Source organism: Copadichromis virginalis, linkage group LG1, assembly GCF_057382275.1.
Source record: "Copadichromis virginalis isolate Kocher_CV1m ecotype Utaka linkage group LG1, C_Virginalis_male_GT1.1, whole genome shotgun sequence".
Classification (NCBI taxonomy): domain Eukaryota; kingdom Metazoa; phylum Chordata; class Actinopteri; order Cichliformes; family Cichlidae; genus Copadichromis; species Copadichromis virginalis.
Window position 1 is genome coordinate 3,225,754 of NC_140618.1, and position 22,979 is coordinate 3,248,732.

Consider the following 22,979-nt stretch of genomic DNA (forward strand, 5'->3'; position numbering starts at 1 on the left):
TAGCTAAATTTGACTTTGTAAGACTTTTTCATTATGCTAACATTTGTGATATGACTGCACTATGCTGCTGTTGTTGACTCCACCTAATTCTACAATTCTTTCATTATGCTAACATGTGTCCTGGTGTATATATGAAGTGAGATTAAAAACCCAGAACTAACTTTTAAGAGTTTATTTCTTCTCCGCTTCGACCGTCGGCCATTTCCCCCCAAAACGTCCTCCAACCTATGATTCCAATGAATCCTGGTGGGTCACGAACTGCTTTTAAGCATCTTGTCATCGTCGTTCCAACAGAGCGTGTTTGTTTTGATTCGTAGACCCCGAAAATGGTGCCGGGCTCCCACAATGCATTGCGGCGTGCCGTCAACTCCAAAGCGTCATTCAAATCTGTGAGCGCGGGCAAGGAACGCCGCCTCTCCGCGTGCGTTTCTTGTGACGTCACTGGCAGATCAAAGGCGTTCGCGCTTGCTGTGACCTGTCAGTAACGTCACAGACAACCGAGCCTATAAATAACGGCTCTCAGACAGAAAAATCAGAACTGATGCTCATCTGTTTGCAAAACGTTCAGCAGTCGGCGCTCTGTAATACAAGAAAATTCTCACAGGCTCAGACGAAGAAAATCAAATTTGTGACACAACAATGGAAACATTAAATGAAAATTCAATCGTGGTCACACCAGACCAGATTATCCCGCCAATCAACAGGTGCTTTGAAAGGCTCTCTGAAGTTCAGTGGAGCATTATAGAAAATGGAAAATGCGACTCCAGCATCCATGCCGTGCTCGCTGAAATGATTTCTGAAATCATTCAGATCGCCTCTGCCAGCATCCTGGAAATAGCCCTTCCTGTTATTCAGGAACCCATGATAAGGGAAGAGCTTATGGATGAGGGGAAAATAAGGGTGTCCCTCGGAGACTCGATCTCAGCTGCCATCGCCGGCGCTCTTAATGTCTCAAAACAGCAAGATAAGAGCGCTGACAAGCTGACGCTGATGGTTGAGGAAGAGATCTCAGAAAAGGTCAGCTTAACCATTGCACTGATTGAAGCAAGCCCTGATTTCCTGCAAGACCCTGCGGTTTATTTTAGCGGCAAACTTAGTAATATTAAAAAACTAGACCGCATGGTTTGTTGCACTGCCTCATGCCTGAAAAGGTATGCAGCATGTAAGCTGCCGTTCCAGTGTGGGACAAGCAGCTCTGATTCCGGTACAGAAAATCTAATTTGGGACACAACAATGGCAACACGCAACAAAAACAAAAATTCAATGGTGGTCACACCAGACCAGATTATCCCGCCAATCAACAGGTGCTTTGAAAGGCTCTCTGAAGTTCAGTGGAGCATTATAGAAAATGGAAAATGCGACTCCAGCGTCCATGCCGTGCTCGCTGATATGATTTCTGAAATCATTCAGATCGCCTCTGCCAGCATCCTGGAGATTGCCCTTCCTGTTATTCAGGAACCCATGATAAGGGAAGAGCTTATGGATGAGGGGAAAATAAGGGTGTCCCTCGGAGACTCGATCTCAGCTGCCATCGCCGGCGCTCTTAATGTCTCAAAACAGCAAGATAAGAGCGCTGACAAGCTGACGCTGATGGTTGAGGAAGAGATCTCAGAAAAGGTCAGCTCAACCATTGCACTGATTGAAAAAAGCCCCGATTTCCCAGTAGACCCTGCCGTTTATGTTAGCGGCAAATTTAGTAGTATTAAGAAACTACACCGCATGGTTTGTTGCGCTGCCTCATGCCTGAAAAGGTATGCAGCATGTAAGCTGCGCTGCCAGTGTGGGACAAATGGGTCTCATTCCAGTACAGAACGTACTGGTTCAAAAATATCAGTGCAATCAGCAATCGCAGAGATTTCTGTTATTCTGTCAACAAGGAGCTCAGATGGAGAGATGACAGGAAAAGATAAAGATGAGCTCCCAGAAGAATCACAAAGCCATATAAAACCCACTGCAGAAACACAAAGTATCCAGGCTCCAACCCCAGTAGAAATGGTTGCAGCTGACATCGTAGGTGAGATACTTGCTAACATGGATTCAAGCAGTGAAGAGCTCTGTGAGAAATGTAACTTACCCAAACCTGCCTTTAATGCAGGCTTAATTATCCACAAGGTGAGACACTTCTTCTCCAAATGTGTGCCATCCACCTCACACGCCAGGCTCAAAGCACGCAAACACAACTTTTCCATGTTTGCAAAAAAACAATTTGAAAAAATGAAAACAGAGCTGAAAAAAAGAATAAAGGCAAACAGGAAACATTTTGTTTGTCTACAAAACATTTGCAGCCACCCCAAGAAGGAAACTGCGCCCTCCAATGAAAGTATAGTTTTCATTCTCCCAGGGTCAGTACCTGAAACGGCTGCTCCCCAGAGTACAGAGGCTCATCGCTCCCCTTCTCGACATACGGCAAGCCTGGGAACCGCAATTAAACGTTCTTCTTCAGTCGACTTTAACGTCATTAGATCAGACGTTAATCAGTTATTTGACAAATTAACAAAGAAAGAAGAACTCTTCCTCATCGATAAGACCTTGGGGGACTTTAAAAATAGTGGGCATATCAGGAATTTTACGGAGGACTTAGTGGCAAACCTGTTTGATCTACTTACGGTGGATCGAGGCTATCAAATCCCCATACCTCTAATGGGTAGGTCCCTCTCAGACACGGTCATCTCCAGGACGCCACAATCAGTAGAGGGCTCAAAGCGTCCCATTTCTGCTGAAGTCCTCTATGTCCTCATAGATGACACAGTAGAAAGGTTTTTGCAGAAGCTTTTACTCTGGGTGGAGAATGAAGAGAAAGATCAAATTGTTCAAATGGACAAGATTTCTGGGGCCCTGGAAGACATCCACAACTTTATTAAAAGAACACAGACCACAACACAGGAGAAAAGCCCTGCTTCAGATGGCAGAGGAAAAGAATCTGATGCATCACTTCCAACACCAAAACCTGGGAGCATTTCTCCAGAAAAATGCTCTGTGGCATCTGAAAAACCACCTCGAACGCCAAAAACTGGGAGCATTTCTCCAGGTAGATGCTCTGTGGCATCTGAAAAACCACCTCAAATGCCAAAAACTGGGAGCATTTCTCCAGGTAGATGCTCTGTGGCATCTGAAAAACCACCTCGAACGCCAAAAACTGGGAGCATTTCTCCAGAAAAATGCTCTGTGGCATCTGAAAAACCACCTCGAATGCCAAAACCTGGGAGCATTTCTCCAGAAAAATCATCTGGAGCCTTGAGCCTGAAACACTCTCTCAAAGATTCCTCCAAAATATCAGAGATGGATTCTGTGTCAGGTTCATCTTCTGATGTTGAGAAAATTTCCAATGACCTTGCGTTGCTCCTTATCATGAGAGTCATCCATAAATCTAAACCTGAGACCCAAAAGTTTGCTGCTCGGATCGCAACTACTACAAAAGAAATAGACACGGTCATCAATCGTCTGAGCAATCTAATGCAGCCTGAACTCAGCAGCACAGCGTCTGCCACAAGTCTGACAAATGACAAGACAAAGTTCATCAAGAAAATAGCCAAACGCCTCATCAAGGAGTTTGGCTCCCCAGACAATGTCTTAAAGGCTTCGATGGCAAATGATTCATCTTTTGATGAGGCTCTGATTAGACATCTAAAAATCACTCTCGGAGTCATCCCGGGTCCCCCAAAGACGTCCAAAATATCCAGGTTTTTTTCTGCGGTGGGAAAAACATTGCTAAAACCCTTCAGGTGGTTCACTAAAGCCAGAGATCATTAAAATGACCATTTTGGCTTTTCCCACTGCCCTGCTTCTTTTAAAATCTTGAAGCAGACTTTTAGCACCAAATCCTTTTTTTAAAAACATCACCATAAAATTTTGGGATCAGCCCTCAAATCCAAATTTTAGAACTGTAGTTCACGCCATCTCGTCTCCTTTTGATTTCCATCCCCCCAACCGGTCGCAGCGGATGGCCGTCCCTTCTGAGCCCGGTTCCGTTGGAAGTTTCTTCCTGTTAAAGGGAGTTTTTCTTCCCCACAGTCGCCTCGTGCTTGCTCAGAGGGGGATCATTTGATTGTTGGGGTTCTCTGTAGTACAGTAGGGCTTTGACCTTACAGTACAAACAGGGAGGAGACTTTGGCTTGATTTTTAAAATATCTAATTCGGCATGAAATAAAAAAAATCCAAATTAAAAATGCATTCCAAGTTTGTTTGTGTTTTTCTTCTGTTGTCAAATATGTAGAAAGTGTTACACGTGTGATTTTAGTCATTTTGCATCAGTTTGTAGCCGACGTGTCTGTTTGTGATCATCCTGCATCTGTTTTTGTCTGATTCGTGTCTTAGTTTGGTCAATTTGCATCACTTTTGTGGCCCAATTTAGTTGTTTTGCATGTATTTGTGGCAAAATGTGTGGACGCTGTTTGACGTTGCTATGTTTTGTCTTAATGCTTCACTTTGGTTGTTTATGTATGTGCTCATTTTGATTCTAGATGTAGACCTGACATCTGAAAATTAGCACCTAGTCCACTTCGAACATTTTTTTTAGTCCAAATAAAAAAATGTTAATACATTTTTTTTTATTTCGCCAACCTTGTAGAGCAGTGGTTCCCAAACCTTTTTTGCTAGGCCCCCCTTTGTTTTACAAGAAAAATGTTCGCTAAAAAATATTATTAGCCAAAGCTTTCACTGGAAGTCAGTTACTGGTGTCAGGCCAGCTCCCACTTCTTCTTTTGTGTTACTTCTGCATATAAGTATACACAAAGAGACATTGAGACCTGAATCACAAATAAAAGCCACCTTCAAGATTAACAAACACTGTTTAAAGAGCTCCGTATAAACTTCTGTGTGCAACAAGGCCTCTGTAGCATCCAGACCACACTGATCTAGGTCTTCTTGGTAGAAGAAGGTGTTTCCTTTTTCCAGATGTTTAAATGCCAGCCTCCCCAGATTCAGAAGAAATTTCCTTTCAGCCATCTCACTTGTTTCATGTCCCCCCACATGTTTGTTCCCCTTCTTCATCTGAACCAACAAGAAGTGTGAGTACATGTCAGTCAGGGTCTTGGGCAGCTCTCCTCTCTGCTCTGTAGTCAACATGTGCTCCAGAACTGTAGCAGTGATCCAGCAGAAGACTGGGATTCTACACATGATGTGGAGGCTCCTGGATGTCTTCATGTGGGAGATGATTCTGGACAGCTCTTCATCACTGAATCTCCTCCTGAAGTACTCCTCCTTCTGGGCATCAGTGAAGCCTCGTACTTCTGTTACCCTGTCAACACGTCTAGGAGGGATCTGATTGGCTGCTGCAGGTCGGGGAGTTATCCAGACGAGAGCCGAGGGAAGCAGATTCCCCTGGATGAGGTTTGTCAGCAGCTGGCTGACTGATGACTTCTCTGTGACATCAGACAGCAGCTTCCCGTTGGTGAAATCCAATGATCCAAGTCTGCTTTCATCCAGGCCGTCAAAGATGAACAAAAGTTTACAGACAGCCAGCTTCTCTGCTGTGACCTTCTGTAATGTTGGAATGGAAAACATGGAGCAGCTCCAGAAGACTGTACTGCTCGTCTCTGATCAGCGACGCTGTTGGTCAGAACCACTCTGATGGGTCTCTGTTGGTCAGGTAAGGCTTTAAAGGTGTCGTGACACCTGACTGTAATGTCATCAAGAGCCTCCATCTTGGAAGCTGCCTCCAGCTGCATCACCTCATGTTGGTTATGAACGTCTTCATTCTGTCCCTCTGTGATGTAGAGCTCAGTGTAGATCCTGTTCGGGAGGGTTCCACTTCCTGTATTATCAGTTTCTTCAGTCACACTTTCAAACCTCCTCCTCAGACTGGTCTTATATTCTTCTAAAACCTCTTCCAGACTCGCATCTGCTGATTGACAACAAGAAACCAAAAAGAATGAAATGTCTTTAGTGTGTGAAACTGCATGAAAAACAGACTTTTATCTTTTGACGGGAGGGATGGGAATGGTGTTAAGCATTGTAAATTGTAAATAAGCTTCAGAAAATAGTAAATCGTGTAACATGACATTTTCGGCATTAAGTTATAACCAGTGTGTGACTTATTTAAAACATTTTGATTCATAATCAGAACCTTTTTTTGTCACAGCAGAGACAAGAAGCAACTGTTAAAAATGTTCCTAATGAGACATTTTAAGAGGAGGGAAAATCCCCCTCATACTGGCTTCACATCATTGGCTCCCTGTTAAATCCAGAGCTGAATTCAAAATGCTTCTCACATAAAAAGGGCCATAATAAAACAGCCCCATCTTATCTGAGAGGCCTCACAGTATCATATCAGATAGATGGAGCACTTTGCTCTCAGCCTGCAGGTTTTATCCTGCCCTCCTCCCCTCATTCCAACCAGTCGTGGTGGATGGCGGCCCGTCACTGAACCTGGTTCCGTCTCAGTTTTCGACTGTACAAAGAGAGAGTTCTTCTTTCTTAATGTCTCCAAGTCGTTGCTCGTAGGGAGTTGTCTGAGGCTTTATTACTGAGGCTTTACCTAACACTATAAAGTGCCTTAAGGTGGCTGTTGTGACTTGGTGCTATATGAATAAAATTTAAGCGATAGCAGAAAAGCAACAAAAACTGTTAACCCAAGAAAATAATGGAAGGAAATAGTTCTGAATATGCTTAATACGCGAATCCTCATCTTATATAGTTCATGTAATCTGCTACATGTAATTTCATTCAGTGTGATGTTATATGTAATCTGTGTGGGAAAAACGAGTTATTGTCGTCTTAGTGAGCTCTGTGGGTCAGACGTTTCTGGCTCTGTACGAAGAGAGGGCTCGTGAGCGCGCTCCATTTGTTCTCCATGTGATCCTTTACTCTCTCTGTGCTACTGCGTCTCTTTGCCTGCTGTGCTACACCCTGGGATTACTGTTGCTGTTGTTTGGCCATTTACATGATTCTGTTCTTGTTGTACAGTAGCTGCTTAATAAAGTGTGTACATGAACTCTGCTCTTCTTTAGATGATCTTTTGTTGAGTGTTTTTTTTGTTTTTTATTTCATCTAAAAATCTACAAATTCAGCCAGTATCCAGTATTTTGATCATTTATTTCCAACAAACAATTGAATCCTTTAGTTTCCAACACAATACCCAGTTTGCATCAGTATTGATCTCCAGCATGTTTTTCTCCGCGCGAGAGCCATTATGCTTTCAGTGTGTTCCTCTGATTGTTTTGAGTAGTATATATATTGAGGATTGCCTGATATTGTGAGCAGGTGGGGAACATGACAGCTGAACTTTAGCAAACCAGGTGAAAAATAATTAAGACAGGAAGTAAAACTAACGTGAGACATGAAAGGAAACAACATTCAAAGTAAAACAGGAAAAAAACCTATACCATAAAAAATCGAATGAAATCTTTTTCATGCACCTACAAAACAAGAAGTCAAGTTTTCAAAAATGTGTTCATCAGCACACGGATACCGACTCTTACTTTGGACAGAGACGCCACAACTGGTAGCGACTGAATCCTCTGAGACATCTTGACCCAAAGCACAGCAGGACAACTGCTCCTCCTCCTCCACACCAACATCACTGTTCTCTCTGAGGACACAAAGGGAAAATTATTATTACCAGTGCAACTGTCAAAGTGACCAAAGTGACTCACACGCAGGTGTTTACAGTGCATTCATCTGTAGTGAATAGTGAAGCACAGTTCAAAAAGACAACAGGACGAGTTGATGCAGGAACTTGCCTTAGTTAAAGGTACAGCTGCACAAACTAAGTTCAAACCTGATCCTTTTCTATGCAGAGCTCTTCTCTAAGGTCAAAAGTGTTCTCCTCAAGGTTTCCCACCCAATGACTGCTTTCAGTTTGTCACGTTAGGTGCAGTGTGGAAGATTATTCCACGATCAATGGTCTTTGATCAATGATTGTTGATCAATGGTCATGACAATTTGCATATTCATGATCAAGGAACTGACGTCACAGCCAGTGGGCTGGTTTCAGTCATTGTACAAATGTACTGTTTATAAGACTGGAAAGCTGCAGTCAGCTGTGTGTGACCACCCAACAATTTATCGTTGATGGAGTTCATCTTGTTCCAGAACAAGGAAGGGAAAATGCAGCTTTTTCCCTTCTGCTGTCTTTCTCGAACTGAGCAAAACTATGACGTGGGAGAAGTGGAACTGCTAGCTGGCGGGAGGGAGCACAACACCTGCTCATTGTTCATCGTTTGACTGACCACAAGCATCTTGCATATCTCACAGCAGCCACTCAAGACAAACCAGGTGGGCCCTCTCCTTTGCTTGGTTCAACTGTGTTATGATCTATAGACCCGGCAACCCAAAACGAGAAACCCAACACTTTGTCCCGTCAATTCTCAACTTCTGATGCCACGGCAGAGGAGACCATTATTTTCCCGCCCTCCTGCATTGTTTGTTTGCTGTACTAAGAGATTGAGTCATTTTCTGCAATGCATAGCGGGACACATGTCCCAGATGTTGAACTTCACATCATATCATGCTTTGTAGATACTTGCAAATCTCTATAATATTAAAGCTTGGCATTCTACACAAAAAAGCTATGAAACCCTGAAAAAGAACCAGCTGTTTTTCTGTGTTCTTTAAATTAATATATTGACCATTATTAGCTGCAAAGGCCTTTGAAACGGATTTGCACAGGGCAGATGTATTCAGGTGAAAATGTATGACTATATTATGCCAAGCTTTTGAGGATCTTAATGTCTTTTTCCTTTTTGGCAGTTTTGTTCGCTGACTGTGGCAGATCAATACTGAACTACAGGTTAAAAGTCTTCATATAACAGGAAAGTTTTTCAGCTGCATTATTCACTTGGAAACTCAATCTCTGATTTTCAGAATCCATTTGTTCCATTCCAATCATATTACCAAATCATACACTTTTGTTGTTGTTATAAATGTTATTTTGGTTTTAGCGACAGCAATTCTTCGCTTCTTTTTGACTTTTTAAAGATGCATCTTGTGGGCTTCAGGTATTTGGAGTTTCCATCCAAACTTCTACATTCTGAAGCCTCTACAGCTCTGAAGATATTCAGAGATGCTGAACCAAACAACCAACCGTGTCTTCTAAGCCTACATTTTATTTCTTTTTAGTTTGATGACAAAAAGTAGCCCCTCAATCAGCCGTACATCTCTGGGCTCAACTCTAAAGTCCAACCTCCTCCTTAGGTTTGTCCTTAAGGCTAAAAGTCCAAATTCTTGAGACGTAACAAAATTCAGTTAAAATGAAGTCTTCATTTTAAACTAATCTTACAAACCAATACCAACTAAAAATTGGCAACTAATATTACCAAAGTCACTTTGACTATTCTCATAAACTGATCGGACTGCATTCATTTTATATATAAAGCTCCAGTTACCTCAAAGTGTTACTGGGCACTGCGCTGGTATGGAATGACTGATAAACGTCTGTACAGGTGTTTTTGAAGTAATAATCATCATAATCTCAAACTTCCAGGAGTAAACTCCACTGACACCAAGTCCACCTGTTTGTCCACATTCTTTTAAAGATTTCAAAGTGAAACTTTTTGCACGGATACTGTGGAATTTTCTCTTCTTCCTGTTAAACCAGTCCTCTCCCACTCAATCTTACTTGTCCTTTTAAACTTGTAATTGTTTCTACATACTGATTTCACCTATGTTCTCTATTTCCTTCGTGTACATTAGAGACAGTATCTTACTTTGTGTCGGTCACAGACAGACGGCTGGATCCTGGAGACTCCAGATCACTCATCTTCAGTCAGTCTGAGAGAGAAACCAGCAGTACTGACTGTGAAAGGAGAACCAGAATCATGGTGAATCTCTTTTCAGGAGTCACATCCAAGACTGACAGAACAAAAAATGAAACACACTCATGGTCTCGTAAAAAGTGACTGTGAGGAGAAGGAGGCAGGCCTTCATCAACACAAATCAAACAATTATTAATTAATTCGATTTTTGATGGAAACGGAAACAAGCAAAATACGCACTTACTTTGACAGTTAATGATAATTATACTACTGTTTAACACCGCGTGTTTCAGTTTGAGTTAATCTAATTATGGTTCTGTGAAATAACACTCAGTGATTTTCAGAGTTCAGTCAGACTGATGTCAGAGTTATGTCCGTGATCACCACTGTATGAAAGCTTTAGTCATATTTAAGGGCAATATCACCAAAATACAGTAAAAGATCTCCTTGAATGTTTCAGATAAAATGGAAAACAGACTCATGCAGTAAATATTCTTTTATTGGACAGAAAACTGTGCAGTATAATTTACTTGAGATGTTGAAGATATGAGAGCATTAAACAGGCTGATGTTTGGAAGAGGCTCTGACAGGAGAGAGATGATACAGAAACATGGCATCCTTATAAAATACTGACACACTTTATGAACGGACAACTTTTCACAGCTCTTTGAACATTTAAATGAGCTGCATACTTTCCCCACTGAAACCAGCACAATCCCTCTGTGATGGAAACAATATTTGAACTAAATGTACTGTGGATAAATCAAAGCATTATCAAAGTTGTCCGAGGACTTCTCCATCTACTGTCTCTCTCATTAGTGGTTTAAACAGGGTGAGAGCTCTTTTAAGGACAAACTTCAGCACTGCATGGTTGAGTCTGTGTCCTCACCACAGTTCGCGGGCCACATATTTGGTGAACCGTCTCATACATGCCAACCCTCCCGACTTTTCCGGGAGAATCCCGCATTTCAGAGCCCCTCCTGAAAACCTCCCGGAGCCACCATTCTCCCGAATTTCTCCCGAATTTCAACCCGGACAACAAAATTGAAAAAACATATGGCAGAATTCATAGCGCGGCCCAGCCAATTCCAGTTTCCAACAATGGCGGCAGCTTGTAGTTTTAATATTACTCTTATTTCTCTTTCTGGGTCACAAAATAAACTTTTAAACTATTTTCAGGCGAGAATGTAGCTGTGTAAACTTCAAATCTCTGAGACGGCGAGAACACCGGACTCCCGGCACATCGTCTTCAACCCCCCGCGGTCTTTCGCTACTCGGGTTAAACAGGATATATAAGTCACTTCGATAACTTCAAAATGTTCTTGTTTGGCTTTTCCAGTGTTTTACTTGTTCGTGAGTAAATCGTTTTGGCTGAGATTAAAGTTATTCGATTCGATTAAATGTAACTTTATTAATCCCTCGGGAGGGGTCCTCTGGGGTTTTCACAAAGCTGAATAAACGTCAAACAGAAAACTGATTAAACAAAGTGTGAGACGGTGGAGAATTGACGCCAGCGCCCGGTTATATTTTAGACAGCAAGGAGCAGACGCAGTTTCACTCCACCGAGGGAGCTCGTGACGTACTACGCGGCTTTCTTTAGACCGCGAAGGCGGGTCCTCAGGTGGAAGCAGCCTCTGAATTTGGACACCCCCGCTGTTTCCGGCCAGCCAATAATAACGGTGACATTTAACGTATTTTGTCGAATAAATAAACACTGTAAAATATATTTGCCCCCCCCAACAGCCCTTTGAATGTTGGCAAGTATGAGCCGTCTGCTCGGTGTTTCCTAAAACGTTAAAGTACGTTTGGCTTCACACTGACAAACAGACCCAGCTTCGGCACAAACCTAAACTAACTAACCGACCAAAGAGCCGCGTTAAGTGGCGATATCACTAACGTCACGTAACTTAGCCGAAGCCCAGTCAACACACATATGTGGGGCCCAAATAGGGAGCAGCAGGGCTAATATTTGGGGCCCACTTGGGAAACCCAACTGGGGTCCAGCTAATTTTGTCCTCAGTTTCCATGGTGGCCCCAAATGTGTTTTCCTAGATGGGTTTATGCTGGGTCCCAGATAAGCCCCAAATCAGGCCCAGTTGAAAAAAATATGTGGGGCCCAGATGGGTAGAAGCAGATCTGATATTTGGGGCCCACTTGGGGTACCCACCTAGGACCCAGCTAATTTTGTCCTCAGTTTCCATGGTGGCCCCAAATGTGTTTGCCCAGATGGATTATTGATGGGACCCGGATGGGCCCCAAATCAGGCCCAGCCAACAAATGAGTATGGGGCCCAGATGGGTAGAAGCGGGTCTGATGGTTGGGGCCCACTTGGGTTACCCACCTGGCACCCAGCTACTTTTGTCCTCAGTTTCCATGGTGGCCCCAAGTGTGTTTGCCCAGATGGAATTTTGGATAATGTAAGTAAGCTATAATTTAAATCACCTGTACAACAAAGCCAGTTTATCTTTTTTATTAATACTGATTACTATGAAATTTTAAAACAGTATGCTTTTTTATATAATACATTTTTTGTGTGGAGAACATGTTGACAAAAATGTCCACAGTATACACAAAACAATAACAAATAAATGTTATACAGTTTAAAGGAAAAACAAATGCAGCAAACCACAGCTTCTCACTCATTCACCAATCCATTGGTCCTGAAAGAAATAAAAAAAAAAAAAGAAATTAGTGCATTTTCACAAACAAAATCAGATTTGCGATAGTACTGAAGTTGTTTTGGAGGTTGTGCTGTTCAAGTTGTTTGACCTCCTACATTGAACTCTTTGAAGACCATGAGTATTCATGGAAACAGAAAAGCTATTTACAAAATGATTTACCAAGTAGGCACTCAAAAATTAAATTAATGTGAAATATTTTACCTTAAAACATTTAAGACAAATGTTTAAAAGATGTCTACATAGTTACAATGATAACTGGTGTTGTGGGCTGTCTCAGTGATTGGCACAGAGCTTAGAACAGGCAAGTGGTTAACCAGTTTTTTGCATGGTACAGCACCTCATAATGAACACAAAACAAAATAGTAAAATGTAACAAGGGCTACATCTACCAAGGAGAAAACAGATTCCACTTCTTGAGGTGTGTGCCAGGCGGGCGCCAATAATTTTCATGTAAATCAAAAATAGGGCCATCAGATAAATCAGTGTGTTACTAATTACACTGGAAAAAATAGAGGCTGGCTCTGGAGTTCCTGGAGCTTATTCACATTCTGTGAGCAACCAAAAAACTGTTTAGTGAGAGACTTCTTCAAGTATGCTACAAGCCAGAAAGAAACGTGGTCATTCCTGCCAGCAGCCACCAACCTCCAGAACAACATGAGCTGATGGTTTCATCTCCACAATTTGTACAGTCTATCTAAACCACGTGTCAAAGTCAAGGCCTGCGGGCCACATCCGGCCCGGCATACATTTATATCCGGCCCGCAAGATCATTTTATATAGATGTACTATTATTGTTATGCATGGCCCGGCGATATGAGGCGCTAATAATATACAAACTACAGATCCCATAATGCACCGCTGAAGCCTCCTTGCTGACTGCTAGGCTAACTGGGAACATTCCCGCGTCAATCAAGTCAAACTTCTGTTATTGCGAAGCTAGCCGCTCACAATGGTGGAGAGAAAAGTTGATTCTGAATGACTGCAGCTGTAGTGAGCATCCGTTATTCAAACATCAACAAAATATCTTACAACTAATGAACTTACCATATAGCACTTCAAAAACTTTAAGCCCTCGAAATTCCCGCTTTCCATGGCACCCAACGAAGTTATATTGCCTGGAAAGAGCATTGTCCATAATGAAGGCCATCATTCTTCTTGTGGCTTCATCAACAGTGCTCCCTCTGATCTCTGCCACAACAGAAACCTTAGGACACGCAAGGACAATAATTTTACTGACAGTAGTACCATCAGTCACACCTAAAAGAAAGCAAGCACAGCTACACAGTAATTAGGCTCTATAATATTGATGCTAATTGACTGAGAAAGAGTTAGGTGTCAAAAGAGAGTGATATTATACCCCTTTCGTCAAACGCAGTGATTTATGACCCCCTTAATTGATTTATGACCCCTAATTAAATTATCCCCTAATTAAATTATTCATGAGCTCCGGAAGTAGGAAGTAATTAAATAATAAAAATATGATATTCATAAAAATATGATATTCATAAAAATATGATATTCATAAAAATATAATTGATTATTTAGAAAGTTTCTTATATATCAAAATAGCATTCTTTTATTTCTTTAAGCAATTAAATTTTTATTTTTATTTTTTTTTTATGCTCAAAAAACGCCATCTGGTGGCGGGTCAGTGTGTGTGTGCGCGCGCCCGAGGCTGTGTGTCTGGGCGCGCGGGGGCGCGCCCGTGTCTCCGGACCGTGCTCTCTCGGGCTCCGTGCTCATGTGTTTAAAAATGTATTAAACCATATTAAAATTGTTTAGTTAAACTTGTGCTTTTGTAACGTTCAGTATGGCCACAAACACATGCTGCATGCCTTGGGGGAAAACTTTATTTAGATTTATATGCATTTGTAGATTTAGAATAAAACTCATACTCAGAAAAAATTCGCGATCCCCTAACCCTCCTTAGATACATAAGCAGGGAAAACTCCTTAAAAAACCCTCCGCTATTTCTCCAAAACCCTACAATAACTTGTTAGGGTACCCCCTCTATTCCCAAAACCTTATATTCGATAACAGGGAAAATCCTGAAAAAATCCTTAGTCTTTTTTCTCAAATTCAGCGCCCCGCGGCTCCCTTCATGCTCAGCCAAACAAAGCCAAAACTCCTTTTAAAAATTTCTCCGCGATTTCTCCAAAACCCCTAGAATAACTTGTTAGCTACCCCTCTATTCCCCCAAAAAAAGCGCTATAATCCAAAAACATTGGGAAAGCTCCTTACTCTTTTTTCTTCAAAAACTTGCCTCTTGCTAGCTACCTCTAACCTCAAATCTCGATAGATCCTTCTCTGTGGCAGGTCCCAGACTTTGGAATAGTCTCCCCTTTAATATTAGATCTGCTCAAACTCTTGAGCAATTTAAATCTTTACTAAAGACACACTTTTACGCTCTGGCTTTTAACACATTATGACCCAAGCATTTTGGATTTATCTGAATTAGTTAGTATTGTTTCAATTCTTCTATTCTATTGTTTCTATTGTTATTATTGTACTGAATTAGTTAGTATTGTTTCAATTCTTCTATTCTATTGTTTCTATTGTTATTATTGTATTACACTGTAGTTTTTAATTTTATTGTTATTGTTAAGCACTTTGTGCAGCATCGGCTGTTGGAAATGTGCTATATAAATAAATCTGACCTTGACCTTGACCTTGACCTAAAATTCTACGCAGAGTCTAAGTTCTACCTCGCTCTTAATCGCACCGACCCGCAACAGCTTCCAGAGCACAATTTTTTCCTGCTTGTTCGCTCCCCGCTCTGGTCCCGAATGCGCTGCTTACCTCGTTTGAAAATTCCCCCCTTAGACCAACTCCGCCTCACTGCGCCCCGCTGCCAATCACATAACCCTTGCACCGCTCCCTTCGCACCCCGGTTAGCCAATCCGCTCCAGCTCTGATTTTACGATCTCCCGCTGATGTTAAGACTATCTTCGAACCCCAGAAGAGATCTGACTTCAGACGTATCAACAACTGGCGCCGCTCAGACTGCTTGCGAGTTCGCATAGGGAGCGGCCGATTTCAACAGCAACTTGCGTCTCTTTCCTTATCCGCATATCATTCGGTAAGTGTTAATCTTCCTCTCTAACTACATTTTTGCATTTTCCTTTTTACCATTCTGTCAATCCTTTCATTTAAAAAAATAAATAAATATCACAATGGTTTGTAACAGGTACAATACACCATCCATCCATCCATTCGCCTCCACTTATCCTTTTCTCAGGCTCGCGCGGTGCGCTGGAGCCTATCCCACGTACAATACACTTTAAAATATATATAAGCTCCACTTTTAACTCCCGTAAAAGTTTATACATTACATGTCTACATCACCTATCATGGCCTCATCGGGTATCTCATATCATCTTGTTATTGTTATGTTATGCTCCTTTGATATTTTGCTAGTTTGCGTGTTTTAAAACTCTTTTTGTTTTTCTTTATATTTTTAGACCCAGATGTGTTAACCTGATCCCTGCGAAACACCAGCTCTGCGTGGATTTTGACCGCGAGTGACCGGATGTTGTTTCCGGCCTGAGGTTGCCTGAAATGCCGTGAGGCTCGTTTGAAAGATTGCGCCCGAGACCAACTCCGCCTCCAAGGCATGCCTACCTTTAGCTGCCACCAGTGAGATATCAGAGCCGGGCTCCACATATCCAATCAGGAGCATGAGCAAGACAGCTTTTGCAGACTCTCCAGAAATATACAAGTCCTTACCAACTGCTCTGCAACCCAGTGTTTCTGGTCCCCTCACTAACATCGCTTTTTGAGATATTTTTTATGAACCACCAAAAAAGCAATTTTACCCCACAGACTGGGTCTGAGGGCAGCAGCGGGGACAAATGATTGTAATGAAGCGACGGACATTTCATGGCTGGTCTTGCATAATCGTGAGTTATTATGTCATATGGTGATAAGTACATAGTTTTGCAAGAGGCATACAAGCACTGTGGAAAAAGTAATCATAAAACTGTTTTTGTGAACACCCTACGTTATGCTTTAAAAAATGTGATACATGTAATGTGATCATCAAAGAACATGATTTTTTAAAAAAAAAAAACTTTTATTCTTATGCTTTTAAAGTATGTCAGATTATCTTAAAACACTTATTTGTATGTTATAATGTTTTTCTTACACCATGTGTAATTTTTATAGACACCTTATTCATTGTATCAATGTGTAATTATGTATCTTTGATAAATAAATAAAATATTTAATCTTGTATTTGTGTACTTTCTGGTGATTCAATAAAAAATTAGTCACATATCGCTCTGATAAACACAGATGGCTGAAAGAAATGTTTGATGGAACAAAGGAAACAAGTGTCTTGCTGCTAAACTTTTAAGTCACCATGGTTTAAATGAGAAAGTCTGTATGTAAAACATGAAAAACTCCAAACCCAGTTTAACTACAAAGGTGTACTCATTTCTTTGTAATGGTACTTTACTGTTCCAATGAAACAAAAAGAAAATCTCATTTTTAAAGTACATTTTTCGGCCATCCTGACCTATTTTCAGGGGCAAGAATGTTGATGTTAGACTGTGTTTTAAATCAGGTTGTGATCTTAAACTAACTATCACAGCACTGATTTCAGTTGTAATGTCAATTAGAATCCCAATTTGGCTTTTCTCCAGTCAGTGTTATGGTGAAATTTAACTTGTTCTTTTGTGTAATTGCACATGGCCCAGCAAAGGACCCCTTAGTAAACTGTACAGCATAAGTTTTCAATTCACTTTTGTCAGAAAACTTCACAGTATGAGAAGTTACAGCACAGTTTCTCCAAACGTGTGGTTCTTTTTCAGCCAGCGTGCTTTTAGAGCATCTACATTAGCTCATGTAGTAAAAGTACAATCAGTAAGTGTACTTTAACATTTGAGATTCCGAGTCACTCTTGCTTAGATCATGTGAACTATATCATGAACCTTTTTTTGTATAATGCATCAAACGTGTTCAAATCAGTTTATTTTCAATTTATTTTAACTAGAGACAAGCAACTCCTTTTTAGCTTCTGTTATGTATTTACCTCTCACACCTTAATCTAGATGTTAGTGTTCTCAGAGTTAACATGTCTCATGTTGCCATGTTGTATTTCTAATACCCAGCCTCAGTGTTCGCCCTGTTGACCCTCAAATCCAAACACCAATGATCTAGATATTCACAACATTCATAAGGAGATTCTTAAGGTCTTAAGTTTTGTTGTTTTTATGTTTTACAAAAAAAAAACTTCACATTTTTTATATTTTTAAACGAAAGTGACATGCAAGGATATTTTTCTTTAGTGATGTTGCTTCAGCAATCTCAAATACTAATTATTCTGGGAATTTTTATGGTCAAACTATGTGATTTTCCAAATGTGTGTGTGTGTGGAGTAAAATGACCTTGTTCTTATGATGTTGTCACCGTGAATCATTTAGGATTAACAACACAAATTGTATCGATAGCAGAAACAGTCTTATAACTTATAATTCTCACACGTTACCGCTAGTTTTACAAACGCAGTCTTCTTCAGCTCTGTTTATGTAGCTTTTATGAAACTGATTTTCCATAGTACAAGTAGAATTTAATTTTTCTTTGCTCTCCAGTATAAATGCAATAATTTGCAGGCTTTTTACTGAAACTCTCACAATGCAACACTCAATGCTCAGAGCTTCATATATCAACAGCTCTGAAAATATCTTCTTTTTTAAAGTAATGTAGGACAGGATCTCTCACTCTCTGTGTCTCAAAAAAAACCCAACTAAACTGGCAATCACCACTAAACAAATGAAAGTAGTTTATGGCTTTTTTATCAGCTGCATTTCTTTCATTTATGTATTGATCCCATTGTTTATTGGTAATGCTTTTAGGTCACTGTTTTAGCATGTCTGCCTCACACTCCATTTAAACAGTTTAACAGATAGTGGGAGGAAGGTGGCATTGGAGTTTGTTGGGTGCTCCTTCTGAGACCGATCTGTTGCAGTCTGTTTGGCCACAGCTGTGGGTGCCTTCTTTGCTGATCGCTTTATTCTCTCTTCTAGCATACTCCTTAATCTTATCCAATTTCAGTTTATCCAACAACAGATGCAGCCTGTGATCCACTCATTTTAAGCATTCAACATAAGCAGCATGCCAAAATCCAAAACAAAGGCAACAGCAATTCCTTCAAACTCAGGTGAACGCCTGCAGAGCCACAGCACACACACACACACCAAACCGAATAGCAAACGTAGCGGTGGGCGTGTCACAAAAACATCTTCTATGGTCAGAATCCAAACTGCGTTCAAACAAACAATACGCAGCACAAAAACACAGTTTACATACCACCGTCGTCTTCTCCTTATCTGTCAGACTAGCCGATTTTATGGGTGTAGTGTAGTGATGGGATTTCCGGCTCTTTTTAGAGAGCCGGCTCTTTCGGTTCGGCTCACTAAAAAGAGCCGGCTCTTTCGGCTCCGAACCGGCTCTTCAGGTTGTTTTGTTGCTTTAATTAATTTATTATTAACAATAATATAAAATTATGCACAAAAGGAATTACTAACATAAAAACAAGTGGTTTTATTTATATATGTTTATATATAAATATATGCGGTGGCCCCTAGAGACAAAACACGTACAAACTCCAAAACACATTTCTAGCATGAACTGAACTTCCAAAGCAGAGCTACTAGATCACTTAAATTACACAATTGAAAGCATGTGTGTATTGTTTGTGTATTTATACACAGGCACTCATATATATATTCAAATAATTTAAAAAAAAGTTCATTTACCTGTTATTACCACACACCAAATCCGGTCGTCGGTACTTGCTGGCTTGTGTAGCCACAAGATAACAAAGGCTCAACACTGCGCCCAGCATCCTGGAGCACTTCTGTTGTCTTTTGTACGTGTTTTGAGTTTTTATATGCTTCTGAGTTTTTATATGCTTCTGAGTTTTTACGTGCTTCGGAGTTTGTACGTGTTTTTACGTGTTTTGGAGTTTGTACGTGTTTTTACGTGTTTTGGAGTTTGTACATGCTTCAGAGTTCGTACGTGATTTGAAGTTTGTATGTGCTTTGTCTCTAGGGGCCACCGTAAATATACTTTTATTTATTCACTCCACATAAAATGTAATAAATAAATCATATAATACAAAAATCAACTATTCACATTTCAAGTTTTAACTATTTAAATTTCAGCTTTTTCCTTTCACAAATTAAAAGTGAAAAGAACACAAAACACTGCAAACCACAACACAATTAAATATAAATTATAATAATATGAAAACTAAAAGAACATGCATATTCTCTGTCATATGGACCTGCATGAATAAACTTTCTCAATCCTTTATCTCTTTCTTAAGGTCTTAAGTTTTGTTGTTTTTATGTTTTTATGTTTTACAAAAAAAAAACTTCACATTTTTTATATTTTTAAACGAAAGTGACATGCAAGGATATTTTTCTTTAGTGATGTTGCTTCAGCAATCTCAAATACTAATTATTCTGGGAATTTTTATGGTCAAACTATGTGATTTTCCAAATGTGTGTGTGTGTGGAGTAAAATGACCTTGTTCTTATGATGTTGTCACCGTGAATCATTTAGGATTAACAACACAAATTGTATCGATAGCAGAAACAGTCTTATAACTTATAATTCTCACACGTTACCGCTAGTTTTACAAACGCAGTCTTCTTCAGCTCTGTTTATGTAGCTTTTATGAAACTGATTTTCCATAGTACAAGTAGAATTTAATTTTTCTTTGCTCTCCAGTATAAATGCAATAATTTGCAGGCTTTTTACTGAAACTCTCACAATGCAACACTCAATGCTCAGAGCTTCATATATCAACAGCTCTGAAAATATCTTCTTTTTTAAAGTAATGTAGGACAGGATCTCTCACTCTCTGTGTCTCAAAAAAAACCCAACTAAACTGGCAATCACCACTAAACAAATGAAAGTAGTTTATGGCTTTTTTATCAGCTGCATTTCTTTCATTTATGTATTGATCCCATTGTTTATTGGTAATGCTTTTAGGTCACTGTTTTAGCATGTCTGCCTCACACTCCATTTAAACAGTTTAACAGATAGTGGGAGGAAGGTGGCATTGGAGTTTGTTGGGTGCTCCTTCTGAGACCGATCTGTTGCAGTCTGTTTGGCCACAGCTGTGGGTGCCTTCTTTGCTGATCGCTTTATTCTCTCTTCTAGCATACTCCTTAATCTTATCCAATTTCAGTTTATCCAACAACAGATGCAGCCTGTGATCCACTCATTTTAAGCATTCAACATAAGCAGCATGCCAAAATCCAAAACAAAGGCAACAGCAATTCCTTCAAACTCAGGTGAACGCCTGCAGAGCCACAGCACACACACACACCAAACCGAATAGCAAACGTAGCGGTGGGCGTGTCACAAAAACATCTTCTATGGTCAGAATCCAAACTGCGTTCAAACAAACAATACGCAGCACAAAAACACAGTTTACATACCACCGTCGTCTTCTCCTTATCTGTCAGACTAGCCGATTTTATGGGTGTAGTGGTGGCGGTGTGTGGGCTCGCGTCGGCGTTTATTCAGCGCTGATTGCGGGACGCTCCATTGCCGTCGCGCTTTTTGCTGACAAATATTGGCGACTGTCAAGCCTTTGAGTCGCCGAGCAGCTGAATAGGGGAATAATGTTGACGCGCCCGCTGTTTAAAACGTTAGTCAAAGTTCCAAGTTAAAACTCCTTTATTTGTTGTTAAATCCTTAAAATCCGTAGAAAACAGTGAACAAAAACATTCTAAGCTTGAGCGGTCAGCAAAAGTCGACTTCCCCCATCACCCACTCATTCACAAAATTTCCCTCGGGCCGTGAACAGGTGATATAGCAATCACTATTACAGACACCACGTGCAAAATCCAAAACACGTACAAAATCCAAAACACGTGCAAACTCCAAAACACATGCAAAATACAAAACACATGCAAAATACAAAACACATCATCTGTGAGGCTTTGCACCCCTGATGATCCACCTCACACGCCAGGCTCAAAGCACGCAAACACAACTTTTCCATGTTTGCAAAAAAACAATTTGAAAAAATGAAAACAGAGCTGAAAAAAAGAATAAAGGCAAACAGGAAACATTTTGTTTGTCTACAAAACATTTGCAGCCACCCCAAGAAGGAAACTGCGCCCTCCAATGAAAGTATAGTTTTCATTCTCCCAGGGTCAGTACCTGAAACGGCTGCTCCCCAGAGTACAGAGGCTCATCGCTCCCCTTCTCGACATACGGCAAGCCTGGGAACCGCAATTAAACGTTCTTCTTCAGTCGACTTTAACGTCATTAGATCAGACGTTAATCAGTTATTTGACAAATTAACAAAGAAAGAAGAACTCTTCCTCATCGATAAGACCTTGGGGGACTTTAAAAATAGTGGGCATATCAGGAATTTTACGGAGGACTTAGTGGCAAACCTGTTTGATATACTGGATCGAGGCTATCAAATCCCCATACCTCTAATGGGTAGGTCCCTCTCAGATACAGTCATCTCCAGGACGCCACAATCAGTAGAGGGCTCAAAGCGTCGCATTTCATCTGAAGTCCTCTATGTCCTCATAGATGACACAGTAGAAAGGTTTTTGCAGAAGCTTTTACTCTGGGTGGAGAATGAAGAGAAAGATCAAATTGTTCAAATGGACAAGATTTCTGGGGCCCTGGAAGACATCCACAACTTTATTAAAAGAACACAGACCACAACACAGGAAAAAAGCCCTGCTTCAGATGGCAGAGGAAAAGAATCTGATGCATCACTTCCAACACCAAAACCTGGGAGCATTTCTCCAGAAAAATGCTCTGTGGCATCTGAAAAACCACCTCGAACGCCAAAAACTGGGAGCATTTCTCCAGGTAGATGCTCTGTGGCATCTGAAAAACCACCTCAAATGCCAAAAACTGGGAGCATTTCTCCAGGTAGATGCTCTGTGGCATCTGAAAAACCACCTCGAATGCCAAAAACTGGGAGCATTTCTCCAGATAAATGCTCTGTGGCATCTGAAAAACCACCTCGAATGCCAAAACCTGGGAGCATTTCTCCAGAAAAATCATCTGGAGCCTTGAGCCTGAAACACTCTCTCAAAGATTCCTCCAATGTATGTAAGCATTTGAGCCAAATTTAGTAATGCCAACATACTGAAGGAACAACATTTGTCTCTTATATATGATACACCTATATATGCACTGTCAATATACATTTTGAACCAGCTGCAGATGTCAGAGTAACAACTGACTGACCCCCACATAAAGTGCGTTACAGTAGTCCACAGGGGAAGAAATAAAAGCATGGATCACGGTTTCAAAGTGCTGCCTAGAAAGAAACGATTTCACTCTTGCCAGTCGCCTTAAATGATAAAAATGTCAAGACAGGTTTTATTCAGATGCCATCCTTCGGCTTCAGTGGCAAATAAATTTGGCAGTCATTCCTATATACTTGTCTTTGAGTGAAGATTTAAGGTGGTAAGACATGTAAATAACTGCAACTTGAATCTGTACTGAAGCTCAGTATTTGACAAAGAGTTCATGTTCACTGCTGTAATACCTAATAATGACTAATATAATAACCATAATATTGGCCATATTATATTTACATTACCAAAGTGAT

The 22,979-nt window shown here is 40.6% G+C and overlaps 2 protein-coding genes and 1 long non-coding RNA gene across 6 annotated transcripts; 2 read left to right on the forward strand and 1 right to left on the reverse strand.

The window, feature by feature from the left end:
- The first annotated feature begins 234 nt into the window (after positions 1 to 234).
- Positions 235 to 4,170, forward strand: LOC146718137 (uncharacterized). Its single transcript, XM_085476433.1, has one exon. The coding sequence runs from the start codon at positions 640 to 642 to the stop codon at positions 3,748 to 3,750; it is 3,111 nt and encodes a 1,036-aa protein (XP_085332559.1). The 5' UTR covers positions 235 to 639; the 3' UTR covers positions 3,751 to 4,170.
- On the reverse strand, positions 3,611 to 22,340 carry LOC146718138 (protein NLRC3-like). Of its 4 annotated transcripts, none has more exons than XM_085477081.1 (4): positions 21,836 to 22,340; positions 9,645 to 9,733; positions 7,419 to 7,528; positions 3,611 to 5,842 (listed from the first exon to the last, which is right to left on the reverse strand). In XM_085477081.1, the coding sequence occupies exons 2-4, from the start codon at positions 9,695 to 9,697 to the stop codon at positions 5,334 to 5,336; spliced, it is 672 nt and encodes a 223-aa protein (XP_085333207.1). In that variant the 5' UTR covers positions 9,698 to 9,733; positions 21,836 to 22,340; the 3' UTR covers positions 3,611 to 5,333. The 4 variants fall into 4 exon arrangements, with proteins under 4 accessions (XP_085333207.1, XP_085333061.1, XP_085333287.1 ...); XM_085476935.1 differs by having other exon boundaries at positions 3,611 to 5,839; positions 21,836 to 22,325; XM_085477161.1 differs by lacking the exon at positions 21,836 to 22,340 and adding an exon at positions 13,418 to 13,936 and having other exon boundaries at positions 3,611 to 5,839; positions 9,645 to 12,352.
- Positions 14,676 to 16,604, forward strand: LOC146718139 (uncharacterized). Its single transcript, XR_014923552.1, has 2 exons — positions 14,676 to 15,452; positions 15,835 to 16,604. It is a non-coding gene; the product is annotated as an uncharacterized LOC146718139 (long non-coding RNA).
- Positions 22,341 to 22,979: the final 639 nt, after the last annotated feature.